The sequence below is a fragment of the Pseudopipra pipra genome, chromosome Z, assembly GCF_036250125.1.
Source record: "Pseudopipra pipra isolate bDixPip1 chromosome Z, bDixPip1.hap1, whole genome shotgun sequence".
In the NCBI taxonomy this organism is placed as follows: domain Eukaryota; kingdom Metazoa; phylum Chordata; class Aves; order Passeriformes; family Pipridae; genus Pseudopipra; species Pseudopipra pipra.
Window position 1 is genome coordinate 65,889,390 of NC_087581.1, and position 16,864 is coordinate 65,906,253.

Sequence of the window (16,864 nt, forward strand, 5' to 3'; positions counted from 1 at the left end):
GTCATATAGTATTCCTCCCAAACAATTAGTGGAAACATGCTTGAAATAACAGATTAGAAGGCTAAGAACTGTTACTCCCATCTGCAGCAAGTTATCAATGCTGCCAGAATTAAAAGGTGTACAGGGAGAAGGAAAAAGTTTTGAAGAGTTCCACCTGCATAGCAAGCTGGAAGTAAGAGATGTAATTTGTTCCTCCTCTTCCCAATGCAAAACATATGCACTGTGTCTGCTTCTGTATCTCTGCCTACAGAATACTTATGTCTCAAATGGGTTGTCTTTCCTGCCACTATCGATCTTCATCATATTTCATGTTTTGGACTAATTTCAAAGAGATCTCTCAGGAACAACCTAAAACATAAAGCCTCTTTTTCTTTCTTCTGTGATTTCTTTTTTCAAGCTGAGGGTCACTCACAAATTCCAACTGTGTCTTCTTTGCTAAAACGATTGACTTGTTCAGCTGGATACAGGACAAATCTTTTTGACAGATGAAGAAGCTTGCCTTAAATTACGCTTTGTGGTGAGACCAGTATACAAAATAAATGTATAAACAATGCACACAGAAGCTTATATGAGAAAAAGCACAATATAGGAATGGTAACAGCTGCTAAAACAAAGATGGCTACATTCTCAAATGGAAATTCCTCTGGTAACCCCTAAGTAAGGGGATCTTTGCTACACACTATTAGCCTTGAGATTCCATGACTTCAAGAAACTAAAACAGTGGAGTGACACCTGAAGTTCAAGACAATATATTACTGAGACCTAAAGAGAAAAAGGATATCTAGATTTCAGCTATAAGCCCAGTGTGTTGAATACTGCCAAACAGCAATGAGGAATGGGGTAATAGGATCTGTAAGGAAACTGCACACATACTTAATTCAATCCTCATGTGAGAATGACTGAAGCTATCTAACCAAAGCAGAAACTGCAGAAATTAGTGGGGAAAAAAACAGAAATCTGTCACTGTAGCATATGACCACACAGTCGCTCAATTCATCCTCTTGAAGTGACCTATAAACTTTTTAAGACTAGGGTCAATTTAAAACAATTTTAAAAGTGAAGTATCCTCTATGAAAATGTTTAGGGTTTGACTTTTTTTTTTAAGTTTTAAAGAACTGCTAGGATTTCTAGTACTTTACTCTAACAATGAAGTATACAAAGCTTATTATGGTATATCCTGGAACAGTACAATAGCATATACCTAAGACAGCCATTAAAATCCACTTCTTACACTGTCCTCTAAGGCTGGACTGATCAGCAACCAAATCAAGAAGCAGTAGTTATCTATTGTTGGATGAAAGCTTATCTGTTTCCAGAAGTGAAAATCAAAGTGGAATCTGAGCATACTCAAGTCACATCTAGTTAGTAGTAAGTCAGTTATAGAAGTAAAAAGTATTTTAGTAAGAACAACAATAATATCTGAATACTATTACGTGTTGTAGTAGGGTTATTTTAAAGAGTCTTGCAATGGCAAGTCAAATCTGCCTTGATTTCATATAAGCCAGTGATAGAAGCAATCAGTTCAGGACAGAAAAAGTTTTGGAAAATTTCCATTTAGGCAAACAAAAGGATTCTTAAGCTTCATTAGCAAATTAAGTAAATAATAAAGCCCTGAAACCTCCTCTTCAGCAATTCCTTTCTGGCACATCTATACAATGTTACTGTGTGGATTTATAAATAAAGCAAAAAAGATAGATTCCAAAATACAAACTTGCCTAATCAGGACCTCATTAGTGTTTTTAAGTTCTAACACCACGATGGACACAGATCCTTCCGACGGAATGATTAGAGAAGGAACAGTTATGTTCTCTGGATACTGGTCCTTGGATTCTTCATCCTGCTGTTCAGCTGTGGCCTTCACACCATCACGACTCTGGACTTTCTCAGTGACATTCAGGTTTTCATCAACGCATCTTTGGGGTTTAGCATAGAGGATAGCCCTTCTGGGGACTTCAGATACATAATCCACCGTACACACATCTGAGAGCAACTCTAGATTACTGAGAACGTCTTCTGGAAATTTTGCTTGGTAAGTGTCTTGGTACACTTTGGGAAGTGCATGAGCCCAAAGACCATTGGAATATTTCAGCAAGATGCTAACAACTTTCTGCTTTAAGTCGCTGCTCAGTGATGCAGACGTGGTCTCCATATTCGGTTTTAACAAAGGGTCTGCTTTTGAAGACGTAACATTCTGAGATGCCTTTTCTTGATCGGTATCGCTTTTTGCTGCCGGTGGTATTTTCTTTGCAGGATAAAGGTGTTCATCCATCTGATCACCCCTGTGTATTTTCTCCACCTTGTAAAACAAAAAATAGAGCCAACAATCAGTTGTATCTCTAAGTCTAAAAAGTTTTGCCAATTACACTTTTATGACATGCATTTTACACAGATTTTGAAGTGGACATCCACGGGGAACTAAGCTTGAGGCGGTTACTACAGGGTAGTATTTCTTGTAATGCTTCCTCCTCTGTTTTGAAGGGTACCAAACACACATGACTACATCAGTACAGGGCAAGTATCTAATCTATACAATACAACTGGAACTTGCTTCCAAAGAAGTACAATCTCTCTTTTCTCCCAGGAGGACCAGAAGATGATGATGCACTCCACGAACTTAGGTCTTTTGCACATTACCCCCCCACTACCTTTCACACAGGTAAGCCTATCAGAAACAAAAGGGAGATGGGATTTGATTCTATACTTCAGAAACAAGAGGACACTTGCCAGGCAGTGCTGTCAGGCAGACTATTGCTGTCATGCTCAGGGAATTATTTTTCAGTATGAAAGTTCTGAAATCAAGGAAGAAATGTCTGTATCATAATAAAATTTTGTAATAAGACTGATTAGGTCCTTTTAAGCCATGCTCACAGCCTCCTCCAGAACCAGACAGATGTTTTGCCAGTCCCTATGTCTCTAGTCTTTGCTATGTTCAAGAATAAGCATCTCACATAGTTTGAAGTCACAATCTTGAAAGCACCGTTTGAGAACTGTAGCAACAAACTCACAATAAAATTCCGTTTCCTCAACCTAGACAGATCCAACCATCACTTAACAGGAATTTACGTAAAATTGAGATAACAAAAGCTCTTAGAGTTTCTACATTGGTCCCTAAGCAAGAACAACTCCAGCAATAAAGAAAGTTATTGAGGTTTATGTAGCTCCACCTTGATGTTCCTTCCTCAGAGGAAACAACTCTCATCAAAGTAATTGTCAGAAGCAGATCAATGAAAAAACACGGAGCAGCTGAATTACTTGCACCTACTCAGGAGTAGCATTTGCCTCCACACTATTGATGTCCATACTCATCAGAATTTTGTAAACCTTGCCCAAGTAATTCTTTGCATTTCTGCCCCACCAACATACAACGGAAGCATAGTGAACAAGACTTCAGGTATTGTCTTACAATATTAAGAATAACACAAGTCACTCATTAGCAAGATAACGCTAACAAGACACAAACACTGAGTTACAATATATGGACAAAAATTTTAAAATGGCCTTTTCCGTGTCTAGAACCATGTGTTTTGTCCTATGTACACCTCATCACACTCAGATGAAATTGCCACGTGATGACCTGAGTTGAGAATCAGCAAATGTACTACAGAAGTGGATTTCCATGCACTTGCTCTGCATTACATTGTCTAGGCTGGTGCCAAAGCAAGGTGTGAAATGGTTCTTGGGAGTAGGTCTTGGTCAACTTCCACAAACACTAGCATGTGTGCTATCTAAAATCATCACAAAGAAAATAGTTTTCATAGATATAAAAAAATATGAGCCAGGTTAGAGAACTCTCACACATTTTTGGTGGCATGTCTGAATTATTCTTTATTGGTGAAAACCAAAATAATAGTATTTTCTGCAAGAATAAGACATAAGAAGGCAAACAAAGCCATCTAACAACCCTCAGTTCCTCAGATTCATGTGAATGAGTCAAACAAGCTTTAAGATTCCAGTCTTTCCAAGTAAGCTCACTAAACCAAGGAGACATTCCCTCTTAATATCTCTGTGGGGGGAGAGGAGAGGCAGTGTCCTATAGATATCTACTTACTAAAGAACAGTTATCTACTAGAGGAAAAAATATAAACAAATCATATAATGGATGGTAAATTCACCAAGGTCTTAGGCATCTTGCTAGTCAGGTTGATATAAGAGACGACAAAACATGTCTGGCCATGCAGTCTAGAAGGATCAAAGATGCCTTCAATGATTCATGACACAGAGAATCTACATCTGTAGGTACACTGATATGGGGAATTTTATTATGCCCCTTGTACCTCAGGAGTTCGGTTAAAAATACAACCAAACAGAAACGCATCAAAGTCTTGCAAGGGCCTTGATACACAGTCAAGAGACCAAAGAATACCAAGTGACCCAGAAAAAGAAATCAGTGCACACCACCTTGGCAGAAAATGACATCCCAGATACAGAGGAATTGGTAAGGATGTCCCCTGTGTCTACACACAAGATTGAGTAATTTTGTTTAAATAACCAGCCAAAGAAACTTTTAGCTCCAGAAAATACTTGGCATTATCAGGACAACAATTTGTTTGAGAAGGCTGTGTTGGGATGTATGGCAGCTCATCCTGAAAGAAGCTGGATGCAGAGTCTACCTTCATGCATCCTTTCTCTTGACTAGCACTCTTTATATAGGGCTGCAACAGAGCTGAATAAATATTTGCTGACAGGACTATAAACCCTTACACACTAAAGACTGGCAGAAGACTAAGAAGAGAAGATCCTCAGAGATCTTTAAGCCTCTTAACTCCAATAATAGCTCTGAGGTTTTCTAGGCACTGAACTTCAGTTTTGAAGAAGCTGTAGATGCTGACTGAGCAAACCATTTAGAGACAGCAAAAATGCTATTTCAGTAAGTCTTTTCAGATTCCTACACTATAAATGAGCTCAGGTCGACATCATTACAATCACACAATCATAGAATCATAGAATATCCTGAGTTAGAAGGGACCATCAAAGTCCAGCTCTTACCCCTGCACAAGACATCTCCAGGAACCACATCATGTACCTGAGAGCCTTGTCGGAATACTTCTTGAACTCTGTCAGGCTTGGTGCTGTGACCACTTCCCTGGGGAGCCTGTTCAGTGCCCACCTACTGTCTGGGTGAAGAACTTTTTCCTAATACCCAAACTAAACCTCCCCTGACACAACTTCATGCCATTCCCACAGCTCCTATCACAGGTCATCAAAGAGAAGAGATCAGTATCTGTACTTAACCGAAATGTTAAAATTAAGTCATACTGGGTATATTTTTGTATTTTTTTTTGTAGTTAGACTAAAGGATCCCTATTGTAAAGATACCCCCTGTTCAGATTCAGTTAGTGCTCAGGGCTGGAGTGGTAAGCTCTGTAAAGCACAAGAGTGTCTTTAGGTTGCCCCCTTCTGCCCCATCCTCTCTGCCCTCCCACTTCATTACCCTGCACATCATAGTGAAGATACTTGTTCTCACAGTTTCTTGTGCTTTTGAGACTCTGACTTCGGAAAAAAAAAATTACAAATAAAACTCTTATGCAATAAGACAGGGGAGTCAACCTAAGAACTCCGTACAGTTGGTGGCTGCCCTTATTCCTCACATCCATATGCCAGCTCTGAGGATCAGACATCTCTGTCAGCAGTTTTTTGGCTGTACTAACCTTTACCTCACAATGCAGTGAAGCCCTCCTACAACGTCAGAAAATTGCAAGATGTAACACACAAGGAGATGCAAGGGTTGCAGGAACAAGGGAAGATGCTGTCAAGTGGAGTATGACTTCATTTGGTGGCTCATCATGCTGTCTAACCATGTATTGCTAGGACTGAGCTTCAGGCACATCGAGTTATAGCCTGTTCCCACACTGCGTTTGGACAGCAAAGTTATTCTGGATCTTGTGTTCTCAACTGGCTCATTTCCACACATGCTATGACAGCATCTTCTCAGTGAGCTTGATACCAACTGTATTTTGCCCTGTGCTGTAGTATGTACAACATATCTAGTTAAATTTAGGTAGAACATGGCTTGTGTTCACTGAACTCCATTCTAAATGGCTAGTGGCTCTGTGTCTTGTCCTGAGATACCCACTAAAGCAAACTGTCAGATCAAACACTGATTTCTTCAACAAGCATGGCAAAAGGAAGTTATCATAATCCCAGAGCTCATTTATAGGAAACAGTTTGTAGGGCTTGTGTAAAACTGTGCAAGCTTTCATCCATACATGCTACCAGACAGGACAGCCTGCTTCATTGTCTACTCCATGTGCAAAGTGCATTAGAGCTGATTTTTTTATTCTCTCAAGTCCATTTCTCTGTTTAGAATGATGACTTTTGCCTCACTCAGCTAATTGGGGTACAGGAATTCCTTCCCTGAGAGTAAAGACCTGACAGAACCAAAGCTGCTCAAGGAATACAACCGGCTGTGGCAATCCTTATCTTCTCTGTGCAGACCTGTTTAATTGACTCTGAATGCTACAGTAAAAACTCAGCTGCCATATATAGTAGTATGTAGTACCCATTTTGTTAAGAGATGGTATACTGCCCAAGAACAGATTCAGGAAACAACAGTCCTAATCCTATTTCTGTCAGTTTGTTTACCAGTTGATCCCGCCATCCTCCTAAGCCTGTAGTTTCACTTTCTGCAAACAGTCACAACTTCTGTAAAATATGAAGACTATTCTTAGAACTATAAACAGCTAAAAAAATAAAATAAACAAAATATCCTACCAGTCAACTAGGCAACATATGCAAGTCCCAGTATTGACTAAAAAATCTACCTTCCTGTAATGACAAACTTCACCTTGTAACAACTACTTAAAAACAAACGAACAAAAAAAGCAATCACAAACACCCCAAAACCACTGAAAAAAAGCATGTTAATTTTCCCCTTCGTTTCTCTGATTTTTTTTCTAATTATGTATCTTCAAGAAGACTAACACACTGTGGCACCTGTCCAGCACAAACCCAGACATCCAAGAGATAAAGTGAAGAACACTAGGCTTTCCTTTACTGTGTAAAGCCCCCTCCTCAGAACAAATAGCCAGGCAGATGTTCTCCAGACTGAGGAGCCTTTTCACACAGTATCAGCCAATACAGTGCCTGAGTGCACTGACAAATATGCTCAGGCTAAAATACCCATATTTTTTAGCCAAAGCCTTATTAAAAAGCAGTAAGACAACTGACTGAGAAATGGTAGATTACTGGAGATGAAACTATCCTCTGATGACAACAGACTAATCTGCTATGTAGCCAGGACCAGTAGGGTATTTTACAAAAAAGAACATCATCTTTGCTCTGGAACTGCTGAAAAGCAGACATATCTCTTCCAGCACAAGTGGAACTTGCAAATTCAGAATTGCAGTGTTATTTTTTTACCAACTCCCTCAGAAAACCAACAGAAAGACTAAGGTAGCCACTATTAAAAGAAACCTCTAGAAGCAAGTCTAGAGGCATACATCCCTTCTTTCTGTTAATTAAAAGGTGGCTGCTTAGTATTGTTCTCTACCCTTTTCTAACTGCAAGAATGGACTTGGGAAGACAAGTGCAAAAAAAGATGACAGAAGACAGCTTCACCTGGCAAACAACATAGGGGACTGACATATTTTGTCATCATCTCAGATTGATATAAAAGGATGAAAAAAGGCAGCTACTAGAAAGAATGCAGCACCAAGACTGACTGAAAATTAGAAGCTAAGAGAAGTGGGGTAGTTCAGCCTGGAGAAGAGAAGGCTTATAGCAGGTGTCCAGTATCTAAAGGGACTTATTAAAAAGATGTGGAGAAACATTTTAGCAGGACCTGTTGCCATAGGACAGAGTGTAATGGCTTTAAACTAAAAGAGAAGAGATTTACACTGCATATAAGGATGACATTTTTTACAATAAAGGCAGTGAAACACTGGCACAGGTTCCCCAGACAGGTGGTTGATGCCTGGAAGTGTTCAAGGTGAGGTTGGATGGGGCTCTGAGCAACCTGATCTAGTTGAAGATGTCCCTGCTCATTGCAGGGGGGTTGGAACTAGATGGCCTTTAAAGGTTCCTTCCAACCCAAACAACTCTACAACTCTACAATAATTACATATAGACAGACTGATTTAGTGCACTGGAACTGTACTGGGTCAGAACAAGGATATTCCTTGCCTAACATCCTATTTGACAACAGCAGGCGTCCAGGAAAAACCATAAGTGACAGAATGGTTGTAGGGACTTCTCCTCCTCCCATTCTGGATACTCCATAGTTCAGGCACTACTAGTGACAGTTTCTTTGGAATGAAGTAGTTCATGACAACTAAGGCCAGAGATCACCAGTGCATGTATTCAGTTGCTTTTGAATTCATGATGATTAACATTCCCCATCTACCTTCTTCAAGTCTCTTATTATATTATAGCCCATATCTCCATCTTTCCCCACTTAAATCGTTTAACTCAATTTTTGCTTGTATAGAACTCAGTACTTACGTTTACCTGTCACCCTCTTGAATCATCTTTTCACTCTGCTTGGTCTCTCAGTCAATTTTTGTTTGTGTATTTTTTGGGTGGAGATGGGAGGAACATATTTGATTCTGATATGTGCTTACAAAATAGGTTTACTCACTGGTACAGTGTTTGCTATTTTGTTCTCTGTTCGTGAGAACAGGGAAGTCTTTAGAGGGAAGTTTGCTGCCTGGGGCCCCTGGGGCCCGAATCTAGATGAGATGTCACCGGACAACTGAATAGCTTAGTATAGCTTTGGACTCTTATCCACTCCTGCACTTTCATGTGAGTACCAAATATGTTGCAACAAAAAGTTTAAGGTCGATCAAAAGAGATTTCAGAGCCCTGGGAAGAATGTTTAAAAGTTCAGAAGCGCAGGCAGTATCTTCTTCAATCCTCCCAGTAATGAAGAGAAGCTCTGGAAAAAATAGATGAACCCAAGAGGTAAATACCTGGCTCTAGGACTGATGCTCGAAGCATTTCTTTACCAAGAGGTGGTCAAACACTGGAACAGGCTTCCTAGAGAGGTGGTTGATGCCCCAAGCCTATCAGTGTTCAAAAGGCATTTGGACAATGCCCTTAATGAAACATTTTAACTTTTGATCATTCCTGAAGTGGTCAGGCAACTGGACTAGATGATCACTGATGAATCCCTTCCGACTGAAATACTTCTTTTCTATTTATTTTCAAGTAGTTATCACTTCCATTTTTCTGTACTGACACAATATTTGCATAAATGCCAAGATCTCTTTTCCCAAGCTTAGCAACTCCCCCACAAAACCCCTACATTTTTTTAACGTGAGTCCTTTCTGTACACAGCTGTAACTAAGTCTCACTTGAAATTTTATGGGCCAGCAACCTGGTATAAGGAGGTTACATAGTTCTTCAGAGAGCCCTGCTCTTCATAAGCCTGAATAACCTTGTATTATTATCCAGCTCAACTTGTATTTGCACCCTTTACCATCTCACTTACTACAGTCCTGACCAGCATGTTTCCATGTGTTGCCTCTGTGGAATCCCACCATGAGTTCATGCCTTTTTGAAGGTAAACCATTTCTGCCTTGCTCCATTTCTAGTCTTTTAATCAGTTAAATATCCATGCAAGGACTTTCCCTAACGCCCTAGAACTGCCTAATTCTCTAAAAGCTTTTGCAAAACACCTCTGGAAATTCAAGTAAATGTTTTGAGAAAATATCTAAAAGTTTAATCTTCTCTTGCACTGCCATATGTGAATCACCATCTTCTAAATCACTCACAGAGTTCAAGTAACTGAGGAGAGCTGAGAATGTGCAAGGAAAAAGTCTTTTAAACATGAATACCACTCAGCAAGGAGGTTTATATTTAGACTACAAAGGGAACCATCAGTCATTTGGTACCATCAGTAAAATAAATTTATTATTATTTTTTGGGCTGTGACTTTCAAAAAAAAAGAGAACTTTTTAATTTATGTGCCTACATCCCTCTCACACCTCTGCTGTAATGTTCTCTCTCCCTCAGGGGTTCAGTTGTCTGCATCCCAAGGATTCAAGGCTGAACCCAAACACAGCAAAGCTATGTAACTTTGGGTCAGAATTCATAGAAAAGTGCTAAGTTCTGAGACAGACTTGTGAGAAAAATATTTAGAAAGATAAGAAATGAGACAGGGTAGAATGTCTAAATTAGGGATCACTAGCTGCTTAAATAATGACAAAGTAATTCGTCAAACAGAAAGGTATAAGATCCTAAAATAAAAAGATGAAGGTGGGAGGGTCACTACCAGTCATCGCTTTTTTTCAAAGCTTGAGTCCTGCTGGAGATGAAAGCAAACAATTCAGCAACACCATGGATCTGACTGACATAGCTGTTGAAGCAGATTCTTCTCCTGACTGAAGCCTGTCTAGACAGCAAAGATTTTTGGGTTATTATATAACAGTGGTGAGCATATTTACTGTCAGCCCCATTGCTCATGAAGGCTTGGCTATAATCTGGGAGTCCTTGCCACTACTTACTTCCTTTGTACTTTTGCACTTAGCTGTGCAAAATATGTTGCTACAAGTCAGATGCTCAAGCAAGCTAACCTAAAGAAGGGAGGTAACAGATCAATGGAGAACAAAGTCAGGCTCCATAGTTTGTAATATGTCCTCTTCCCTGAAAGGTGAAGGCTGAAATCAAGATCATCAATCTGCAACCTTAGTGCAGTCAACTATAGTGACTTTTGGAGACTTCAGCTCACTAGATAGGAAAAATGTCCATTAATGGTGGTTGTAACCTAAAATAGAAATGACCATTTGCTAGAAAAAATTCTTCATTTCCGACAGAAGTTTAGGGATACAAGTTATTCAGAAATAATATTGTCCAAAGCAGTGTCCTCAAATCAGAAGCTTGAAGAGGCAGAAAATGTATTACAAGGTCTATTGCCTGCTGGTTTGTAACTATGCTACTACTGATCACCATGAGATAAAGAAGAGTATCTGCTGTCTCTTTAAGAAAATACAGAGAGAAACATCAGGCATTTTTTTCTGTTCTCAGCCTGGCAAACACTCCCAGTGTAAGTAACCACAAGGCAGAAATAATTCAGAAATTAGTCACGGAAGCATCTTTACTGATACTGGAGACACTACAGTCTGTCCTCTGGCATTTCAAAGTTTCTGTGGACCCGCACACCTGCAGACAATATGTTTGAATCAGGAATAAACGCTGATTATATTTAAGAGATGCACAGTATGGGAAGTCCCAGTTCAAATTTCTCCATGCCTGAGCCATGACTGCGATTTCATAAGTCAGTAAACTGAGACAGGCTTTACAGGCTCATTAACAGCTCTCCACAATAAGACTGACTGTGCCAAGATAACTTGATAGTTCTGACTGCTGTTGTACTGTGCCCACTGTATTACAATGTTTCCACAGATTTAATGACTGCACATTTACGCTAAAATGACTTTATTTGCTTGCTAGAGAGAAGAGATAGACCCAATAGATAACAAGCAAATGGATAATGAACACAGAGCGAAGATCCTGGATGAAAAGGACTGACTGAAACATTAGCTACAAAAAAAGACAAAAATTTGCTTCATGAATTAAGTAACTCAAGATGTAAGAGCTTGCTCCATGGATTATACAGGAACCAATCATCAACCATCAAAACAAATGCTGCTGACTTCATGTGTTACTGGTGTTTGTAATAAACTGTCACGAACGCGTTTTACATATCTGTGAGAAGAGCATATATGCATGCAAATGGTGTTATTCCTGAAGAGCAACTATTTAATCTCAGTTAAACCTTTCTTTTTTTTAGCATTTGAAGTTATTACATGAGAAAATACTTAGCAGGACATACATGAAAAGTCACTTCAAGCAGATAAGTATTCTCATTACTTCAATACTCTTCTGGTGCCACAGTTCGATAGATAACTGAAGAAGTTGAAAGTGTTCATTGGTATGACTGGCCTGTTAAAGTAAACCTAAACAAAGATTTGATGCAAAGCTGCAGAGAACCATAAATGTAGAAGGAGAGATAAAAGTCCAGCAGTTGAAGACCCTCAATCCAGTGGTGATGGCAACTCACACAGCAGATCTGGAAGTGGATACTCATCCTGATATCAGTCCCTAATATGAAGGACAAAGACACCCTTGGTGATCAAGAGATAACAGACATCAGGAGCAGAGCAGGAAGGGGCTGAGCTGTAGTCTCTCCCCCCAACACTATCACACTTGAATTTCATCTATTATTGTATCACAAGCCTAACTTACACAGCAAAATTCCATAACCTTGGCTTAGGATGTGAGAAAGACGTACAGAAAAGTCTACAGAAAAATATGGATAGACCTCAGATGGTTCACACAGGATCTGCTGGTAGCTTATAGGTTTAAGAGGAGATAAACCCACCAACGAGGAGAAGTATAGAGAGCAACAGAGAAAAAACAAAACCCAACAACAAAAAGCATGGCAGGGAGAGCACGTGTCATCAGCTGTTTGAGTTGTCACTATTGGAGTCAGTTAAAGGTGGCAACTCAGCAACCCCAGGCACTTATTTGCTCCACGACAACACAGAGGCTGACCTCCTTCTCCATAACAATGCTAGTCCACTCAACAATGATCTTCTGGGTTTCAAAGGCATTGTTACAATTTGGGGGGTGGGAGGATTTTGTTTTGTTTTGTTTTTTTGTCACATGAAACAATCATGAAATGAAATGTAGGCATAGATAAAATATGAACACTCAGAAATCTGTAGGGTATTGGCATCTTCCATAAAAATGACATTCAATACTTACTGTGCACACATGAGGCCAGTTCTCAAGCTGATGGAGCACTTCTGTGCTAAGATCCTCCCAGAACATTTCCCGATAGATCTGTGGCATCTTTGACACCTTCACACCACTGCTGTACTTGCTCAGAAGCTCCTTAATGCGACTCTGAAGTTCATTGACATCAGCAGCAGAAGAGCCAGAGGAAACAGTATGTGTCTCTGCAGTGGATGTATTTAAGTTATCTGTTAAAAAAATACAGCCTTGAAGTACACACAGCCTTACCAACAGAGAGAAATACAGATGATTACCTCCTTACTTAAAAATTAAACACCTGAGCTGCCACTGTAACATCAGCTCTAAAATGTGTCTCTCCTGCCCAGCACGGCTAGTTCAGTGACTTTCTATTAGAAAGAGCTATGGAAACCTCAGACATTTAGTAACTGACTTAAAGCTGCATTTTCAATCACCATAGTTATTTTCATAAGATGCTGCTAAATTTTACTTCTGAAGAAATTCTGGAAGAGGATGTAGAACCCTCAGCCCCACTGCAGCTGAGAAGCTTCACTAAGGCAGTATCCCAAGGGGGGCACAAGATAATTTCTTTATGAATACACACACAACAAAGACACAGCAAAACAACTAAGAATGTTCTTCTATATTCAGACAGGCGAACAACTCAGACCAATCATTTCCCTTTCATTCCAAGATATGTCCTGACGAAAAGTCTCCATCCAGCACACAGCCTTTCTGTGCTACTGCATCCAAGGAAGCCCTCCAACGAAGCAGCAGAAGAGACAACAACTGTCCACGTGCTCTGGACAGTTTCATACACCGTGTGTAGGAGTAAGACAGTCATTATTTCTGGGGGAGGTTCACATCACTAGCTTGCCTGCTCCCTCATCTCTGCTCCTCTCTTTCCTTTGAAGGAGTATGTTTGCTACCAGTCCTGAAGCTTCACAAATCAGCCTCACAGGTCTCAAAGAAAACAACCATCACTTGGCAAGCTCACTAACTGCAGAACTGTTGTGAATCAGGCAGGCAGGATGGTATTTTCTGGACAGATACATTAGTGTGCTGCTTACTTCTGAAACCCAGGATTTCACTCTTCTACCAGATCCCTAACCTGGCAGTGAAGTTAAGTTTACTCCTCCTGTTTCCAAGCTACTTACACTAGCTTTGTGATTGGCTTTGACACTTACTACCCAATGTTTTTCACAAAAGACTGAGAGGCAGACAAGCGAACACACACATTTCCTCAGCACAATGAAATGAGAGTGAGAAGGTTCATTCATAGGACTTGGTTTCTCACCCAAACCTATTTCATTCAAAACAAGTACTAAGATGGATTTTTCTTAAGATGACACCCAGTCTAATATGAGTAGTCAACAAAAATTTTCTTAATGGGCATACCGTTTGATTCTGTGGAAGAGCTTCTGGACAGGTGAACTTGCAACTCTTTCTGAAACCGTGGTGGGACTGTCAGTCTCTTCTCAGACCTAAAATTGCAAAGAAAATTGCTTAAAATCATTCTCCTATCTCTAAATATTCCATTTGTTTATAAGACCTATACATAAAACAAATTCCATACACTTCTAGAAGGCCTTCTGCACAAGATTATTACAATGTCCTTGCTTGGAAGACAACCTGATGAGCAGTAACAGTACAGATCAAGAAGTGGTTTCTAGTTTTTTTCTTATTTTCCTTATTATTGTGAGAAACAAAACACACAGTAAAGAGACATTAGCAAAAGAAAAGCACTTAGACCTAGTAACAGCTGACGGTCTTACACTCGATACATTTAGTCTCACTATTTGGTCATTTATCTGGATGGCATCTCAGTCTTGCTCTTGAACATGATTATGTTAATCTGCTTGGTAGCCATGTGCTTCCTGAGAGTATTTGGCTTCAGAAGTCAGAGAGACACACGGCACTTAAGGTCTTTTTCTGGATGCTGTTGCTACCTCATTTAACAGATTCCTCTCTGATGATACCTCCCACTGAAAGTACAAAAATGTCATGCTTGCAGGACCTTCTGAGGTGCCTCAGAGAGCAGCAGCTTTTACTGGGAGCACAGACACCAAGATGAGCTCCTGACACTGAAGAGATCACAGCTGTGTGTAGCTCACTAAGACGTGGAAACAATCGCCTGTGAAATAATTACATACACTGCAAGCAAAAGAGAAAAAAGTTTGAAGACTAGGACCAAGCACTTCCCAAAGTCACACATGCAAGGAAGAACTGTGGTGGAGAAATCAGGGTGGCAACAAAACAGCTCTCCACCAAAACACAGCAGGTTGCTGTGAACCAGGTATCTCCAGACCAGAGCAGACCCTGCAAATGCACTTGGCAGGCTTTGCAGATGACCTCTGCCCAGGGGCCAGTAAGAACACTGGCCTGAACTGTGGAGTTCAGGGACAACTATGAAGCAAAACAAAAACTTCACCAGCTGCAGAAACACCAGCTTCACCTGGACTCTCAGAAGGTAGGACAGCTGTTCAAGTATGATGTTGAGACTAGCAGCCATGGGGAGCCGAGACCAAGGAGCTCTATATGCCACCAAACTGACTTTTCACCAGAGCAGGTCCATGAATCAGAAAGATTCACATATGTTCTAAGCAACATCTTAAAAAATTTAACATGAATTTGTCTCCCTTGCTTTTTTGGTGTCCCCATGAGATGAAACCACTGCTCCCTCATCAGCTATGTGGTGTCATCTGTACCAAAAATAATACTTCTGTTCTGAATCATGTCTCACAGCATTAGCAGTGAAGACAGCCACTGCCCAGCACAGCAATTAATAAAACAGGAGTCACGCCCAGAAGTGCTAGACAGCAGCACATGTGTGAAACTCAAAAAGTGCAACAGCAAAGCCACCCACACAAAATCAAAACACACATTCACAACGTGCACTTGTTGGGTATCTGAAAAGACTCTTCCAACATTCTACCTGCATCACAGGAAAACCCTTGACTTTCTGGGCACAGCTCAGATGCCCACACAAAGCAGCAGCAGTCTCTTCTTAGAAGGTGTGCTGTGACTGGCTATGCAGACCCTACAAGAAATCCAGGATCTCACTTCTCTGTACGTATATGTACCAGTAAGGACAACTCCAAGCTGGATAGACACCCAAGCTAAAAGAAGTCCTCTTAATGGAAGTAGACTCAGAAGACACTACTGCCATTGCTAGTCAGAAAGCAAAACAATTCCATGAACTAGCTACATAGAGCTAATGGAGACTGTCCTGCTAGCCATCTCCCAACAGGAATCCATAGCTGTGTTCTAGTCCTCAGTGGCACACATCACTTGTATCACCGTAAGTCACACGTGAGGTGACATGAATGACGTAAGTGCAGGCTAGGGCAGCAGGAACTGCAGCAAGGTTTCAGAGAGGAAAAGGGCAGATGTTCCCCTCTCAAGCCATGCCATCTGGAACACCTTGGAAAGGAACTTGGAACAGACTGATGATTCTCTTATGTATCTTGTGAAAGCTAATTGGATTTGGGATCCTCTCAGTATTAAGAAACTTCACATGGTGTCTTCCTGTGCTTTCTGCTATGGTTCAACAAATTCCTGTGGAATGAAGTGGTGCTAACATCAGCTTTGAGCCCAGTCACCATCAGTTTCAAGCCCTGCAATTAGACAAGGATCCTGTGATGCGCTTCTTGCTCACACAGATCATGATGGCCTTATGTCCCCAGCAACGAGATGGAACACAGCCAGACAGCGGCAGGGCCAACACACTTCTCTCCAGCATGCAGGTGTGGACAACTGAGCTGCCTGCAAGGCCTCATGTTCCTCAGCTGCTAGAAACCTGCTCCCAGCAAGAGGGCCTCCTAGCCACACCAGAAGCCTGGCCCTTCACAAATGCCTGACCAGCCATACAGCCCTGCCAAGTCACCCACCTGTAGCTGTAGCTGAGCAGCTGGCTACATCTCACTCTCAGACATCACCATCTCACAGTGAAGGGAAGCCATGCCCTTCCCTTCCAACTGCCTAACCTTGGTAACGCCTGTGCCATCCCAATCTGCTCTTTGGTCCTCGGACAGTGCTATCTCAGCAGCAGGGCCAGGCAGTGGTCAGCAGTGAATGGTTTCTGCTGCTTCCAGTGAGGAGGTCAACAAGCATCTCAGCCTGTTCTCATCCATGCGGCTGCTTTCCACCCTCAAGGATCTCTGCAGTTAAC

The 16,864-nt window shown here is 40.9% G+C and overlaps 1 protein-coding gene across 5 annotated transcripts in view; it reads right to left on the bottom strand.

The window, feature by feature from the left end:
* TDRD7 (tudor domain containing 7) overlaps positions 1-16,864 on the bottom strand; it is a 45,503-nt gene that overhangs the window by 12,803 nt on the left and 15,836 nt on the right. For 4 of the 5 annotated variants that reach the window (XM_064643287.1, XM_064643285.1, XM_064643284.1 and 1 more), the window contains 3 exons: positions 14,092-14,177; positions 12,706-12,923; positions 1,716-2,296 (listed from right to left, as the gene is read on the bottom strand). In XM_064643287.1, the coding sequence (XP_064499357.1) occupies positions 1,716-2,296; positions 12,706-12,923; positions 14,092-14,177 (885 nt within the window). The remainder of the gene's footprint in view (positions 1-1,715; positions 2,297-12,705; positions 12,924-14,091; positions 14,178-16,864) is intronic. The other variant, XM_064643289.1, reaches the window with a different exon arrangement.